Genomic DNA, 16,889 nt, shown 5'->3' with positions numbered 1-16,889 from the left:
AGCTGTGTCTGGAGGGTGTCTCACGGGAGACCCAGGACGAAGGTGACAAAGGCGAGGTGTCCACCACGGAGAGACGCACCAAGGCGGCCCCCGCGCGTCTCGGAGTGAGCGCCGGTACGTGCAGGGAGGGAGAGCCCGCCTGCGAGGTGCGCTGGGCTGCACCCCTCACCGCTTTCTGGAGAGAAAGCCGAGTCCAGAAACCGAGTGCGCGTGAGTGTGCGCGCACCCGCGTGCGGGGGCGTGGCAGTAAACAGCAACAACCCACTGGCCAGCTCAGCCAGAAACTCCGTCCTCCCTCCCGGGCCGGAAAGTGCGACTCGCCGGAGCCTGGAGGTGAGTCGGAGGGGGAGGGCTGGGCGGGCTTTGTTACAGTGTAAACCGATTGCACATACCTGGAGCTGCGGTCGCTCGATAAGCGCCTGAATGGAGGTGATGTCACGGTGATGCAGGCGCCGGCCCACCCTCGCCGAGAGAAAGGAGCCGAGCCTGGGGAGAGGCCAGTGTAGGAGCGAGCGCGGAGCTCGGACAACTCAGCCCCAGTCCGGGGAGAGGCAGGCCCCCCGCGCCCGAGCCCCAGCTGGGCCCAGACACCGTAGGCCAGGGCGGGCCTGGCCCCGCGCCCTGCACGGCGCCCCTCCCACCTCCGCCCGCGCCTTGCTTGGGGCTGGAGTTGGCCCCAAACCCCGCGCCAGAGCCGGGCGGGCGGCGCGTCCCAGGTAAGAGCTGCAGCCTTCGCTCTGCCCCCCTGTCGGCTGTCCGGAAGAGTTGGCTTGGGCTGGCGGAGAGTGGACTAGGGCAGAGAAGCGGGGGGCGGAGGACGCCGCTCCAACTCCGCTGGGTCGCAGAAACTTTCCAAACCAGACCTTGCCAGGGACCGGGGGTGGGAGAACCCGGGCGCTGCGACCCCCAGTGGGGGCTGCGGGGGAGAACTGCACAGTTGGGGTCTTCGAGGTGTGTCCCCTCCAACCCCACTGCCTCTCTGCGAGTCCACGGTCAAACAGCGACTCGGGGGCGGTTGTCTTTTCCGCTGCTTGCTACGGTACATGGCGAGGGCAGGTTTCTGTGACCAGAGGAAATGGGGGAGAGAGGCGGCCGCCCAGCTCCTTCTGTTCCGATGATCAGGGGAGCGTCGGCTAGACCCCAGTGGGGGCGGGGGCGGAGGGGAGCCTTCAGTCTTGCTGCTTCCAAGTTTGGGATTTCAGACAATCAAAGAGCCTCGACTTCTGGCAGCGTCGCTTCTAGATCCCTTCCCTGCCCCCCCACCCCCAATGGCTTTTCCAGGGCCTTCTCCAGCCTCAGAGGTTGGGTAGCGCCCCCTCTATCCCCCGGCCACAGGAAAGCCCAGTCACTTAAGAATTCCACAACCTTAATCCTAAAGCATCCCTGAATATGTGGAAATAGGATTTTTGCTCCTGGAGTCCCCCCCCCCCCTTGAGTCTTATTTTGTGGCTGGGGGGAGGAAGTGCTATTGGGGGTGGGGAACATTCCAGAGTGACATATCCGGAGCAGACCTTTGGATTGGGGACTTCCAAGTTTCAGAATGCTCAGGGAATTTGGGCCCAAATGTGCACCCATGTGGAGGTCTAGATTGGGGTTCCAGGAAACCCCCTCCCCCACACACACACTTGGGCACTGAGGTAGCTCCTTACAGGCACAGGCTTCACAGATGGAGGAGGAGGAGGAGGTGGAGGGGAGAAGGGGAGGAGGTGGAAAGGCTGTTAGGGGGTCCATCCGTCTCTCCTGGCAGGCTGCTGAGTGGTGGCAGACAAGGGGAGGGAGGAGGATGCTCTGGAGCAGTCCTGGGTGATCATAGGTGCCCCAGGAGCACGCACAGGTAGCCGGCTGGGGTCTGTGTCTGTCCGAGCCTGGGAGACAGATTCCGGCGGTGGGAAGCCCAGGGCGCTGTTCTCAGGAGGGACCTTGGGCCTTTGTGTGAATCGGGCTTGAGGAGGAGGAAGTTGGTTGTTCTGGAAAAGTGAGAGGGCTCTGTGGCCCCATCCTTGCTGGGTGAGGCCAGTCAGGGCTGGCTGGGCCTTGAACCCACCGGCACTCCTGAGGCCTCTGCTCCCTCAGGAGGAGAGCGGGCAGAAGGTGATCCTGGAACTGGACTGCGCTGAGTCGCTGAGCCTGGGGAAAGGCCGGTTTCAGAGGTGATTAAGACTATGTATTTGTATGGCTGAGTCCAGGGAGGTGAAGCAAAGGGGGCTTTTGTCCAGAAAATAATCTGAGGCTGGGGTTGGGTTGCAGCCTTGGGGTAGGGGAGACCTGTGAGTCCCCTCCTTGGTCCCACTGAGAACCTAAACGAAGGAGGCAGGGCTGGGACGGAGAAGTGGGCACAGAGTCCACCCAGGGACCGATTTTCCAATACCTACTGTGTACAAGGCACGGCATTAAACGCTGCAGGGGATGGTCCTGTTCGCTGCCCTCAGACCGTGGAGTCTGGTAGGGGAGACAGGGGCACACAGTTCTAACGTGCAGGTCTCAGAAGACTCAGCCTAGAAGCGCAGGCTCTGGGGACCCATGGGCAGGAGAGTCTCCAGGCAGAGCTGGGTCCCTTCCACTGCAGCCTTTCCCCTTTCACCATCTTAAAATGTGGCATCCGCTGACTGGTGGGTGGGTCTGGACTCCCAGAGGTCAACCTCTTCTGAGTTACCTTCACTACGTCTCCTGCTGGCCTCCAGGGGTCACTATCCTAGGCAGTGGACAAGAGCCAGGTCCATCTGGCCCAATTTCCCCACCCAAGTCAGGGTGTACTTGTCTCCCCATTTGCCGTTCCATTTACCAGGGAGTCAGAGAAATGAGAGTATCAGGGTGGGAATGGTTGGTTTCCTCTGGGGCTGGTAAGTGTCAGCATGTTACCTGGGTGGGGTGGGGTGGGGGGGCATGTACCTGTTTCCTTCCTTGGAAGTTCCCGTGTTGGCTGAGGCGAGACTTGAAGATAAGGTCCGGGACCAATAGGAGGGAATTGGGCTGAGAGCTATGAAGTTTGCTGGCCCTGGCCCTGGCCCTGTCCCAGGTGCCCGTAAGGTGCTGGGTTCTGGCAGGGTCCAGGCAGGTACAGATCTAAGAGTAAGACAGATCAAGGCCCTGGCCAGTTTGGCTCAGCGGTTGAGCGTCGGCCTGCAGACCAGAGAGTCCTGGGTTCGGTTTCCACTGGGGGCACGTACCACACACACACACACAAAAAGAGTAAGACAGATCAAGAAGGGGTGGCATATAAGGGTCACAGGGCTAAATGAGACCTGGCTCGGTATTTTCTAGTGACGTGGCTCTTATCAGACTTGAACTCGTCGCATAGGCTTAGCATTCTTTCCCCTCACATCCAACCAGGACTTAGATTTTATTTTGGAAGGGATCTCTCAGATCTGCCTGGTATGGCTTACCTTTGGTCTTTGATCTTTAAACGTGATGAGTGTATCCTCAACACATAGATTGCCTATGCTTTGTGCTAGACTCAAATCTTAAAGCACAAGCCTGGTTATGCCCCTATCGTGCAAAAAAACAGCCTTCAGTGGCTCCCCAGTGCCTTCGGGGTAATGCTCCGCACCCCTTCCCTGAAGCATTTCTTTTTTTTTTTTTTTAATTTTTTTTATCCTCACCCGAGGACATTTTTCCATTTTTTGTTCAGGTAGAGTGGGAGGGAGAGAGAGGAACAGAGAGAGAGAGAAACATCGACGTGAAAGGAACACATCGAGTGGCTGCCACCCGCACAACCGACCAGGGCCGGGGACAAACTGCAACCAAGGTACATGCCCTTAGCGGGAACCGAACCCGGGTCTCTCTGGACCGCAGGCCGACGCTCTAACCGCTGAGCCAAACCGGCCAGGGCCCCTGAAGCATTTCTAATCGGGCTTCAGGGTGCAACTTAGTTTGTGCTTGGTGAGCCTGGTGGACGGTCTCCATTCTATCTCTTCTGACCCCTCATCCGAAGAGCTCCCTCCTCTGTTTCTGTAGCACCGTTCTCTCCCCCGGAGGCAAAATCTGTTGTGTGGCACTTACTTATTCTTCACTGTGTCATTTTCTTGTAGACCTATCTTGTCCTTCCCGTTAGCTTTTTTTTTTTATGAGTTTATTTGAGCCAAACTGATAACCTATGCCAGATCGCAAGATCTCAAATGTTCTGTCTCCTATTCGATTTTTAAATACCATCAAATCAGGGACTGTGTTTGCTCCTCTGCGTATTTTCCAAAGCTCTGAACGACTGGGCCCGTCCCCTGGGTGCATAGTACGTATCTGCAGATTTGAATAGCTGCTTGTTCCAAACTGGGATGGAATGAGAAGCACTCGAAGATGTGCAGGTGCCCGGAGGCTAAGTCTGGGTGGCCATTCTCAGGGTTCAGTCCCACATCTCCCAACTTCACCCCAAGTTCTGGCTGCTCTGCTATGAGCCAAAGATGCCCAAGAGGAGATTGAGTGCTTCGGATCCTAGAGCATGACGTCATAAATTACCTCCTGGAGTGGTTCAGTGTTTCTCCTTACCCATTAGCCCTTCCTGACTCTCTTCTGGGACCAACACTTATAAATACAGTGTGTGCTTTATCGGTCCACGATTACACAAAGCCCCCTGCAGAAGCTTATTTAAGGCACGGGGTAGGGGAAACATACTTTCACATTGGAAGTCGGGAGAACTAGCTGTTACACTGCTAGTTACTTCGGAAAACAATGGTGACACTCACATAAGAGTGTTCATTTATTAAGAGTGGATGGGTGATCGCTTCCTAACGTGCATAAATGTCTAATCACTATGTGGAACACCTGAAACTCACATAATGTTGTATGTCGACTGTCACTGAAAAATAATTTAATAAAAAAAAAAAAAGAGTTGCCCTGGCCGGTTTGGCTCAGCGGTTGGAGCGTCGGCCTGCGGTACAGAGAGACCCGGGTTCGGTTCCCACTAAGGGCATGTACCTCGGTTGCAGTTTGTCCCCGGCCCTGGTTGGTCGTGCGGGTGGCAGCCACTCGATGTGTCCCTTTCACATCGATGTTTCTCTCTCTCTCTCTTCCTCTCTCTCCCTCCCGCTCTATCTGAACAAAAAATGGAAAAATGTCCTCGGGTGAGGATAAAAAAAAAAAAGAGTTAATGGGAAAGCAAGCTTAAATGAAAGATGAGGAGGTGGCTGAGAAGGTTGAGATACCCCAAATATTTTTAAGAGGCATGATTATCTTAAAGGATGTGGAAAATTGATGATCTTTCTTATGTTCTTTTCAAGTAATTTATGAGTTTTCTTTTTCCTGACTTAGCAGTGTCCTTCCATTTAGTTATGGGAAGATAGCCTGACTGGTGTGGCTCAATGGACTGAGAGATGTCCCATGGACTGAGAGGTCCTGGTGTGATTCTTGGTCAGGGCACATGCCCAGGTTGTGGGCTCGATCCCTAGTAGGGAGCGTGTAGGAGGCAGCCCATTGATGTTTCTCACATTGATGTTTCTCTTTCTCTCTCCCTTCCTCTCTCTCTCTCTCTCTAAAAAGTCCCGGGCCGGGGACAAACCAACCGAGGCAGGCGCCCTTAGCGGAAACTGAACCCGGGTCTCTCTGGACCGCAGGCTGACGCTCTAACCGCTGAGCCAAACTGGCCAGGGCAGATTTAGGATTTTTGTTTGCCTATTAGAAATTCAGTAACCAGGAATGGTGAAAACATAAGGGAGTAAACTGTAAATCTCTCCCCCTCTTCCCCGCCAAAAAAGGGAAGAGAGGTAATGGGAAGGATCCAGTTGGATCATGCCCTTCCCCTACCAGCCACTAGTGGTCGCTATCAGCCCAGGAAAGCTTGGTTGCCGTCTTTCTGGAGAGTCCCTGGGCCCAAGAGGTGAGAAGAAAAGTCATCACTAGTTATTTGAACATACAGAGTGATTTAAAGGTGGAGTGCCTGCATTTCGTAGACTTTGGGAATTTATAATTTGCATTTTAGAGCATTTAAGTTTTCTCTTCTCCAAGCAAGTGTAAAACCTGTGCTTGGAAAGCTCGCTGATTTAGTCTTTACTTTCTCTTAACCTGCCACATTCTTTACCGCCACTTCACACAGGAAAAATCCAATGGGTATTGAGAGCAGGAGTTTGGTTTCCTTCGGCCAAGCTGCTGTGCAGGACTGGTCGAATGAGCCGCTTGAGCGACAAGTTAGCTTCCTGGTGCGACTGAAAGACATTTTTCTTTCTTTTAGCTACAGTTATTTAAAGTCTTCCATCATGGATTAATTCCTTTGAGTTTTGCATTGCCCTTGTCTGGTTCTTGCTTTTAAAATGTTAATGCCTCATCGGAGAATTTTTGCATTGAGTCATGAACTCCCTGGCTGGGCAATTATTTCATCCGAGACTTCAGCAATTGAGCTAGACAAAGAACTTCGGATTCTGGAGAGAGAAGCCATTAAAAGTAGGAAAGTGGCAGGGAGGACGCAGGGGGAAGTGCTGATAAATACAACTTTTTTTTTTTTAAGAATGCTTCAGCTTTTATTTTATTTTTTAAATTAATTAATTTATTTTTGTTACAGATGTTTCTCCTTTCCCCCCCCACTGATTCCCCCTTCCTCCCCACCCTGTCCCTACCTTTGTTGTCCATTGTTCATACATACATGCATATAAGTTCTGTGGTTTATCTCTCCCCCCCAACCCCCTCTTCTGGGGATTGTCAGTCTGTAACCCACTTTCACGTCTCTGGGACTACCCCATTCCTCAGATAGTTATGTTCATTATATTCCACAAAGAAGTGAGTTCATGTGATATTTGTCTTTCTCTGCTTGGCTTGTTTCGCTTAGCATAATACTCTCCAGGTCCCTCCGTGTCGTCTCAAAGGATAAGAGATCTTTCTTTCTTACGGCTGCGTAGTACTCCATTGTGTAAATACAACTTTTCAACTCTTCATTTTTTTGGCTGCAAGTTATGCCTGTCCTGGGTGTTTGTTGAATACTTGTTGAATGAATGGATGGTGGAATGAATGAATTTAGGACTGATTCACCATGGATGTAGGCATCACATGGACAGAGTTAGGGGCATGGTATCTGGCCCATTGAACTCTGAAAGTCTCAGAGCAAGAGAGAAAGTGTTGAACGGGTGGCATACTTGACTGCAAGAACTCAAGAAATATTTGGACCTAGGTTATGGTTGGGGGGGGGCTGAAAATTCGATGATAGTTTCTTCCTTTTCCATGAATAGGAATAGGGATGACGAATGGGCTTTATTTCATTCGCCTCTCTGGTCAGTTGAGATGCCTCCCAGCAGTTCTGTGTTAAGAAGGATTCTGAAGCCCAGGGGGGAAATCTCATGATCAACTTGCTCTGCCTGCCCCGGTTCAGGATCTGGGAAACAGCACCGATGTCAGAGTCTGACTGTGGAGGACTGATTTTGCCTTTTCTCCCTCTGTCTTTAGGGACCCTGTGGGAGCCTGGCCTGGGAGCCAGGATGGCCATCCACAGAAGCTTGCTGACATGCCTGGGACTGCTTCTCTTCCTGTTCCCAGGGGCACAGGCCCAGAACCATGCCCCCCCTGGCTGCAACCCGGACCTCAACCCCCTCTACTATAACCTGTGTGACCGCTCTGGCGCTTGGGGCATCATCTTGGAGGCAGTGGCTGGGGCGGGTGTGGTCACCACTTTTGTCCTCACCATCATCCTGGTGGCCAGCCTTCCCTTTGTGCAGGACACCAAGAAGCGGAGCCTTTTGGGGACCCAGGTGTTCTTCCTGCTGGGGACCCTGGGCCTCTTCTGCCTCGTGTTTGCCTGCGTGGTAAAGCGTGACTTCTCCACCTGTGCCTCTCGGCGGTTCCTCTTTGGGGTCCTGTTCGCCATCTGCTTCTCCTGCCTGGTGGCCCACGTCTTTGCGCTCAACTTCCTGGCCCGAAAGAACCACGGGCCCCGGGGCTGGGTGATCTTCGCCGTGGCTGTGCTGCTCACCCTCGTGGAGGTGATCATCAACACCGAGTGGCTGCTCATTACGCTGGTCCGGGGAGTTGGCGAGGACAGCGCTGTGGGCAACGGCAGTGGCCGCGGGGCCGTGGCCTCCCCCTGCGACATTGCCAACATGGACTTCGTCATGGCGCTCATCTACGTCATGCTGCTGCTGCTGGCTGCCTTCACGGGGGCCTGGCCCGCCCTGTGCGGCCGCTTCAAGCGCTGGCGCAAGCACGGGGTCTTCGTGCTGCTCACCACGGCCACCTCCATCGCCATCTGGGCGGTGTGGATCGTCATGTACACCTACGGCAACCGGCAGCACAACAGGCCCACCTGGGACGACCCCACGCTGGCCATTGCCCTCGCTGCCAATGCCTGGGCCTTCGTCCTCTTCTATGTCATCCCTGAGGTGTCCCAGGTGACCAAGGCCAGCCCAGAGCAAAGCTACCAGGGAGATCTGTACCCCACCCGGGGCGTGGGCTACGAGACCATCCTGAAGGAGCAGAAGGGCCAGAGCATGTTCGTGGAGAACAAGGCATTTTCCATGGACGAGCCAGCCTCAGGTGGGTCGTGGGCCTCCCCACAGCCCTCTTCTGTGCTGCGGGACAGGGGCTGGACTGGAGCAGGTCCCTTGCGGTTTACCGAGGTTGGGCCTTAAAGCCCCTGAATCCCGGTTCGTAAAGTATTTTTTAAAATTTAATTAATTTATTTTTTTAATCCTCACCCGAGGATATTTTCCCATTTATCATCAGGTAGAGAGGGAGGGAGGGAGGGAGAGAGAGAAACATCGATGTGAGAGAGACACATCAATGGGTTGCCTCCTGCCCGACCCCAACCAGGGCCAGGGACAAACTGCAACCGAGGCACGTGCCCTTGACAGGAATCGAACCTGAGATCCTTCCGCCCACCGGCCGATGCTCTAATCACTGAGCCAAACTGGCCAGGGCTTAAAATATTTTTTTACTATCATCATGTAATTCATGAATATATTTTCACCATAACATTTCAAACATAACAGATAAAACAGTTTCTCCCATTTCCCCAGTTCTGCCCCGCTCCTTCCTGTTCCAGAACTGGCTGTTGATTGGTATCTTATCTCCACGTGCCTCAGTTTCCTCGTTTGTAAAATGGGACCCATAACGGATCCTGCTCCAGAGGGTTCTAGTGAGGATTAATGACTGCACGTGCCCGGCGCTCGGGAGGTGCTGAGAAGTATCAGCTGTGCGCTGTGCGTGTTACTATTATTTTATTATCTTTATCCTTCCAGAACCTCTGTTTCTATTATGTACATGTCCGTAGTCATCTTAGTTTCCTTTCTTTTTTTTCCTGTTTTTTAAAGATGGAAACAATCCATATGTCCATCAGTAGTTGAATGGATTTTATTATTTTTTTAAATATGCTTTTATTGATTTTTTTGGAGAGAAGGGAAGGGGGAGAGAGATAGAAACATCGATCAGCTGCCTCCTGCACGCCCCCTACTGGGGATCGAGCCCGAGACCCCGGGCAAGTGCCCTGACCGGGAATGGAACCGGGACCTCTCAGTCCATGGGATGATGCTCAGTCCATCGAACCACACCAGCCGGGCTTAGTTTCTTTTAAAAACAATCCAATTTTCGGTTAATTTTTTCCTTTTTAGTAACAGCACTCATGCATGTACCAATCTAAAGCAGCACTCACGATCCAGCCAGTTTGTCCCCAAGCTCCTGCACAGGCTCCTTGTTGACGGGACAGTCTTTCCTGGCAGAGCCCAGCACTTACTGGTCAAACTGGGGGTGCCCAGCGGTGGAAGAGGCAGGAAGGGGAATGAAGCTTTTGAAGCCTGTGCCAAGCCCGCCCCCACGGAGCAGCGTGGGAAGCAGGCATGAGGATGGCCATTCTCCAGTCTTGGCCACACAAGCTCCCAGCTCCCGAAACTGAGGACCACTGGCATTTATTGAGCACCTGCTGGTGCCAGGCACTATGCCTGTCTTGATGTGCGCGTCTCAGATGCTTTCTTAGCTGGCTGGCTCCAACCCCTTCGTCTGACATGACCCAGAAAGCCAGAGGTGCGGCCTCAGAGCCCTGCCCCCACCCCGACTGTGCTGATCAGGATGTTTGGGGTCTTAAGTCTTTACCTTTATGATAGTCAAGTGCCATCTCTGGGGCCTGTCCCAGGGGCAGGGTAAGTTCCAGAGGCAGTGAATGAACTTCCTGCCTCTTCTCTACAGAGATGCCCATAATCTGCTCTGGGGAAAGGGGTGACCTTTGTCCTGCCAGGCACTGCTCTGCGATCCGCCCCCAGGGTGGCTCCTGGCATGCAGGGAGTGGGGCCAGCGGGCGGGGGGCGATCGATGAGGCGCAGGAGAGGAGCTTGTGCGGAAGTCTGGGGAGGAGCGTCAGCCGCCCCCACCTCTGCTCTTGCCGGTGTTTGGTGTTTGTCAGGGCCAAATAGTGCCCAGCCTTTGTCCTTTCGAGGTAAACATTTCTGGAGCTGTGAGGGTTTCTTTTCCTTTAAATGTTTTTTTTTTTTTCCAAACGGAAAAATTAATCGAGTGAGCCCGGCACTTGGAAGCTCTGTGGTCCCTCAGAGCTTTGGGGCCACTAGGCTGCAGCAGACAGACAGACATCCACTGTGCCTGCCCTCCACGCCTGGCTCGCCCTTGGGCCCCGGGCTGGTCAGCAGCTCCCCTTAGACACCCTGGAGCACCCAGCAGGGTGGAGCAGACCGCAGACCAGGACTCCAGCTCACGGAGGCCTGGGGAGGGCTCCTGGAGCTGGAAATAGTTCTGGAGACGGGCCCAGGGGCCGCAGGACAGGATGTGCGCTCGGTTCCCTGGGGGGCTCGGGGCTGAGGTCGTGGGGAGCCAGCACGCAGCCCTGCCCTGCAGTCGGGGCCGGGGGTTTCTGCTGCATTCACCCCAGCCCCTGGCAGCCGGCCCGCAGCAGCCCAGGCCAGAGCTGGAGGCTGGCCATCTGGGAGGCGGCCGGAGGCCCGTGTGCCCCTCATAGTGCGGCCTCTGGCCCTGGAGGGCGGATGGGGATGTGAAGGTTGCTGACAGGAGCATTTTATGAATTGACGGATGAAGGGGGGTCCCCGCACTTCGGGAAAGTTCGAGGGGAAGGCAAGCAGCATCGAGGCTCCCAGTGCAGCCAAACAAAGGGGTGTGGGCTCCGCAGGGGCCCCCACAGCCTCGCCCCCAAGCTGGCTGCCCCCAGCCAGCCTCCTTCCTGGGGTAGCCGTCGCCCCTGGGAAGCCTAGACCCCTCTCCCTGCCCTTGGGGAGCTTTGCCCTCAGCTGGGAGCCCAGCGTTCACACCTCTCCTGTGTTTCCTTCCAGCCAAGAGACCAGTGTCGCCGTACAGTGGGTACAACGGGCAGCTGCTGACCAGTGTGTACCAGCCCACGGAGATGACCCTGATGCACAAAGGCCCGGTGAGTGGGGCCCCCGAGTCCCCAGGACCCTGCTCAAAGGAGCCCAGTGGCAGTGGCCGGTAGAGGGCCGTGTGGCCCGTGCAGGGTGAGGTACAGGTAGTGGGGACAGGGCAGGTGTCTCCATTTGGTGCATCAGCCTCGGGAACCCGAGCCCTGGCCCCTGGTGCCCCTTTCCTGGAGGCACTGTGCCCAACGCCTTCAGTTATATGCGGGGGGACCTGCCCACCCCGTGTTGTCGGGGCATCGCACACTGAACTGGGGCTGAACAGGCTCTTTGAGCCCGTGGGGGTTCCCAGCCTCACCCTCAGAAGCTTAGGGAGGGACCGAGGAGGGCCTCAGCCCACTGGGTGTCAGTCTTGGTGACTCCCAAGGGACAGAGGACCCAGGAGCAGGTCTGGGTAGGTACTGACACACAAATCACAGCTGTCTCAGGAGGGCTCCCCTCCCCCCACCAGCAGGCAGCCGCTCTCAACCTCACACCTCCCCTGGGCTCTGGAAACCAGATGCTCCATTAGCCAAGGGAGGGGGGTGGGAACCGGAAGACCGCGGGTTAGACTCACTCGCTCCGTACGCTCCTGCTCCCTGGCTGGCAGATGCTGTGGGGAGAGGTCAGTGACCCGCCTTGGCAGGGTGCTGGGAACAGGAAGGAGGGAGGTCAGCAGGGTGTTCTCATGCCCCTCCGCCTGGGAGCCCTGGGCAGGGTGAAGCTAATGTCTGAAACTCCAGCCCCAGCCCTTTGCTCTCCCTCAGCCTGAACCCACAGCCACCAGATGCCGTGATGGGCAAAGGAGTCCCCTGGGCCCCAGCCACCGAGGGTGCCCCATGCTTTCCACCCCTCACTCCCAGGGTTGGGGAGTGGGGTGGAATCCGGACCAACAGTGACTCTCAAAATGCAGTCCCCAGACCTTCAGTGTTATCACCTGGGATCTTGCTAAAATTGCAAACTGAGTGGGGCCAGCGGTGTGATGAACTCAAGGGTTAGCATCTCTTCAGTGACCGCACCCTGATAACCTAGATCTGCCCCATGGGAGAAACCACCGTAGAAACCCTCAAACACCACTCCTCGGGGATTCCTCCCTTCCCACCCGCCTCGCGGTGTGCGTGTGGCTTAAACAGCCCAGGAGACTCTGGTGCCCACCCAGGCTTGAGAACACCCATGGAGATGCTCCTGGAGCTCCCCGGGGAGGGAGGGGGCGTGGGGCCTGGAGCTGCAGGGGTTCGGTGGCCGCTCTTTCCCTCCGGTTAAGGCCGGGGGGCCAGGAGCTCACCCTCCTTCCAGGCTGGGACCTGGGATGCTCAGGACCCTCTGCACCTCTCAGCCGTGTTTCCCCCGCACAAGAACAGGACCACTGCAGCTCAAACCAGGTTCCGGGCAGTGAATTTGGGTCAGAAGTCTCCTAAACTTAAAATTCTCAAACCCAAAAGCATAGTCTCCAATCAGATGGGCCGGCCCAGACTTCTAGATGAGAAATCTCTGCTCATGTCTGGGGCCTGACCCGAGCATGTCCTCAGCCAGACCCACCAGCAGCTACGATGCTGTTGAGGTTGCGGGGCTTCTGCGGGGGACTCGGGTAAGATTCGTGGAGGAAGGGAAGCTGGGCGCTCCAGACAGGTGACAGCCGCTCTGTGGGTCACCCTCCACTGGGCTCAAGGTTTGAGGATCAAGAGGGAACTTAAGGAGAGACCTGGCCCTCTGCGGGGTGAGATAAGGGGCTAGAGGTCAGAGGGAGGCCCCTCCGAGGCAGAGTCATCAACCCAGCCTGACACTGGGGCGCGGGGAGTGAGGTGGGAAAGGGGCGCCGGCAGGCTCGGCCCTGCCCGAAGCTGTGTGTGTGTGTGTGTGTGTGTGTGTGTGCCCGCCCCCCATGTTTGCCAGCAGTGAGACCACCTGCTCTTTCTTCCAGTCCGAGGGAGCTTACGACATCATCCTCCCACGGGCCACCGCCAACAGCCAGGTGGTGGGCAGTGCCAACTCGACCCTGCGGGCTGAAGACATGTACGCGGCTCAGAGCCACCAGACAGCCACCGCGCCAACAGATGACAAGAACTCTCAGGTCTTTAGAAACCCCTACGTGTGGGACTAAGCCGAGGCCAGCAGGCTGCGGGCAGATGCAGGGAGGGCCCTTGGGACCTGGCCTGAGCCAGGGACTACCCAGAGCCCTGGGCCCTCCTGCCCCGCAGCTGCTCCCTGTCCCCCCTCGAGGGCTCAGGGCAGCTTGTGCCTCAGCTGTGAGGCCCTCCCTGTGGGCCAGCGTTTAGGGGGGTGTCCCAGGGCCCCTGCCCACTCCTCAGTGTTTGTGGAGTCCAGGAGCCAACTCGGGCTTCGTGCCAGGGTCGCCTCCAGTGGTCACGCTCCAGCCAAATAGTGTTCTTCTTGGGGTGGTGGCCTCTCAGCACCTACATTCTCTGGAGTCTTCGGAGATTCCTGCGACCTCCAGAGATCTCACAGCGCTTCCTGCCCTGGGTCCTGCTCCTCTGTGAGGAACAAGGGCCTAATAAACACATTTCTGCTTTATTAACCGCTCCTCCGGGAATGGCGTGTCTGGCCCGGCTCTTGGTTTCCAGTGAACTGCTCCTTCGTGGCCTGCGGGTGGCTCCCCTCCCGCCCCGTCCAGCTCCCGCCAAGGCTGCTGTGAGTTTCCGTACAGTGAATCCGCTGAACCTCCACCCAGTACAGCTCCTTCCACTGAGCCTGCGTCCCTGCCGTGTGGGGTCGCGATGAACTTCTGGGTCAGCTCGTCCTGCCTCTGAGCTTGGCTGAAATCAGGAGCTTTCCTCGGGGACCCGCCACCGGCCATCCGTGGGGGCCACGCAGCGAGGGTGGACCCCCCCGCGGGCATTTCTGCAGAGGGCGAGTGGACGGGGAGGCGTGTGCAGGGAAGACGGCTGACCTCGGCCTCTGGGTGGGGACGGTGGCTCAGATCCTTCAGGGGACGAGGGGGAGACTCTGCTCCGTGCACCCAGGTCACCTGACAAAGTTAGTGTAAAGGTGGAAAGGGTTGGCCACGTTCCGGCCGCCTTCACGCCTGGCAGGGTTCTTACAGGGCGGGTCTGCTCAGTCCTCCGTGGGAAACCCTTTCCACGTCAGCCCGTTGTCATCCTCGTGGCTGCCCCAGAAGGCAGGCCGGACCGTATTCTCCTGGCCAGAGTCCAGCTCCCAGAACTGTTACCGGTTTAGGGTTACACTGGGCCTTGAAGGACACTGAGGGGTGTAGCTCTCCTGCCCCCTATTTCAGGCCCGCGAACCGACCCAGAGAGCCCACACGGCCTTTGGATGCGGCTTTACCAAGACCAGCCAGCCGTGCTCGAGACTCTGACGTCCAGGAGCTGGGGACAGCCAGGGGGCCCCAGTGGCCTGGACGCGACACGCCGTAGTGCCCTGACCCTTGGACACTGGCTCAGGCTTTTCGAGGGGGCTGCCAAGCCCGCCCCTCCCAGGCTTGGGAATGTTTCTCCCCAACTAGCCAGCAGCTATTTTCTGACACGGGTCGCATCAGACACGTCCTGTTGGAAGGGAGAGAAAGGTTGCCGGAAGAGAGAGATGGAACCGCGCCCGAGCCGGTCCTTCTACGGCAGGTCGCCCGCCCCCTGGGGCCGCCAGCGCTTTTTTTAGTATAAACCAGCAGTGGGCCCTGAGCAGTGGGGTCCCCTTTGACTTGTTCTTTCTGGTTGCTTTAGGCTCAGTCCCCGCAAAATAAAACAAGATGGTAGACGCCCTGTTCCCTGGACTACACATCGTCCTGATGTCCTCATTGCTGCGTCCTGGCTGGGCAGGGCCCAGCACCTCTCCTGCCCTTGTCACTGGAGCCGGCAGGGCCCAGAGGCCACCGATCTGGAGCAATGGATCAAGTGGGGGGCCCCATGAAACCTTGAGGCTCATTGGTGGGGCTCTAGGGCCACCCCCCACCTGCCCTGCCCAGCCTCTTCTGGTCCCCAAGTGACTGAGGCCACAAGGAGCTGTCTGCAGACCAGTCTGCCTCCCTCCCCCTTGTGACACCTTCCCCCCCCCCCCCCATCACAGCCCTGCTCTTGCTGTGGCTCCAGATCGCCACCCCCAGGGGCCCGTCTTCACCCTGTGGGCCTTCCTGGCCATCTTTCTGGTGTCCAGCATCGCTTGGACCACTCCGCAGCTAGGTGAATTGAGGTGAAGCCCCGTGAGTCTTCGGAGCCATGCCGAGGCAGAAGCTGCCCCTTGCCTTTCTCACTGGGTCTCTGCCACCCCCTGAATGACCCGTGGGAAGCCACGAGCGGGGGCAGAGCTCATTCGACGCCGGGACAGACTGCGCCTCTTCGTGGCCTGTGGGCCTGGACCTGAGTCCCCGTGATGCTTCCCTCCAGGACCCTTTGCACGTGACCCCACCTTCCCCATCTTGGATGAACTGGGGGCCATCAAGACACACAGTGGGGCGGGGGCTTCATTCTCAGGGACCAGTTAACAGTCCTGGGCCCCGTGGACTGGAATCGAGGCCCTTAGACAGGTGGCATCCAGGACTGAACACTGCCATTTCCCGATGGGCAGGGGAAAGGTTTCCACCTCACCATGGACACCTCGTGCTGGTGCCGCTCGCCTCAGCCGGGACATGCGCCGGAGGGTCCTGACGCCACCCAGGGCAGTGGGGGACATCCGAGGGACCTACATGCTGGCACCAAGGACAGAGGTGTACCCAGCTCCAGATTTGTGGGAACATCTCTGTAGCGTCATCTTTCTGGTTTGGTCTTGCTCTCTGGGACCAGACAGAGCTGGCTCGTCCAAGAGGGGCTTCCCCAGGTGTGCCCCCGAAGTTCAGGACGTAGCCAGCATCCCCTCGGGCGCCATGATGAGGCGAGGACGAGAGCTGTGCAGGTGAGGGGTTGTGCCCACCTCACCCTTCAGTCAGTCCCACGCTGCGGTGCCGCTTCCAGCAGCCTGTGCCTTTGTCCCTGGAGTCTCCAAACTGACTAACAGGCCCTGTCCATGAAAGGAGGGCTGCACCCCAAGCACGACACCCCACCCACCCACCCACTGTTTACGGTCCATTGTACCCCATTGCTCAGTTCCAAGAATGCAGTATAACTTCCCTCTGATGGAAGGAAAGGGGGGAGCTCTGTGCACCTCAGACATCGCTTGATCTAGATTAGTGGCCCCAAGATCCCTTACGGTGAACAAAGGGACTATCCTGCTTTTCGAGGTGACAGTATCACGTGAGTCCTTTGCAGCGCCAGGCGGCCGGGGAGCAGCCTGCAGTGAATGTGGGTTTGTTCCTCGTCCGAGTCCCCTGGAGGCCTGCGGGGAGGCCCGGAGAGGTAGGGGCTCCTAAAGGATGCGGGCCTGGCCGGATTCAGGTGAACCCCGACACTGGTCCTTGGCCAAGCAGAGGCGGAAGAGAAGTGGTCCAGCCGCATCACAAACAAGCCTTGAAGGGAAGAAAACCAGAGTGGGCCCGAATGTGACACGGGTAAGCTCAGGCCAATTCCACACCCACTCTGTCCAACTCGAGCTCACAGCACAGTAGTTTGGACTTCATAACAGCTCGGAATTAAATGACCACCTCCGTTTGTGAGGAGTTACTACCACTGAATCCCTGTGTGCTCATCAAGAATTTTTCTGGGAGATACACAT

At 56.9% G+C, this 16,889-nt stretch overlaps 1 protein-coding gene across 3 annotated transcripts; it reads left to right on the top strand.

Annotated features, from left to right (window-relative positions):
* Positions 1-263: 263 nt before the first annotated feature.
* On the top strand, positions 264-15,271 carry GPRC5C (G protein-coupled receptor class C group 5 member C). Of its 3 annotated transcripts, none has more exons than XM_036268825.1 (5): positions 287-333; positions 7,360-8,442; positions 11,196-11,290; positions 13,195-13,344; positions 14,969-15,271. In XM_036268825.1, the coding sequence occupies exons 2-5, from the start codon at positions 7,392-7,394 to the stop codon at positions 14,999-15,001; spliced, it is 1,329 nt and encodes a 442-aa protein (XP_036124718.1). In that variant the 5' UTR covers positions 287-333; positions 7,360-7,391; the 3' UTR covers positions 15,002-15,271. The 3 variants fall into 3 exon arrangements, with proteins under 3 accessions (XP_036124720.1, XP_036124718.1, XP_036124719.1); XM_036268826.1 differs by lacking the exon at positions 287-333 and adding an exon at positions 660-716; XM_036268827.1 differs by lacking the exon at positions 14,969-15,271 and having other exon boundaries at positions 264-333; positions 13,195-13,816.
* Positions 15,272-16,889: the final 1,618 nt, after the last annotated feature.

This window comes from Molossus molossus, unplaced genomic scaffold (assembly GCF_014108415.1).
Source record: "Molossus molossus isolate mMolMol1 unplaced genomic scaffold, mMolMol1.p scaffold_m16_p_19, whole genome shotgun sequence".
Taxonomy (NCBI): domain Eukaryota; kingdom Metazoa; phylum Chordata; class Mammalia; order Chiroptera; family Molossidae; genus Molossus; species Molossus molossus.
The sequence above is the reverse complement of the archived record's forward strand: the minus strand, read 5'-3'. Positions and strand labels throughout refer to the sequence as shown.

Coding starts and splice junctions, on each gene's coding strand:
- GPRC5C (XM_036268825.1), top strand. CDS start 7,392: ATGGCCATCCACAGAAGCTTGCTGACATGCCTGGGACTGCTTCTCTTC. Junction 8,443..11,195: donor CATGGACGAGCCAGCCTCAG/GTGGGTCGTGGG, acceptor GTTTCCTTCCAG/CCAAGAGACCAGTGTCGCCG. Junction 11,291..13,194: donor CCCTGATGCACAAAGGCCCG/GTGAGTGGGGCC, acceptor TCTTTCTTCCAG/TCCGAGGGAGCTTACGACAT.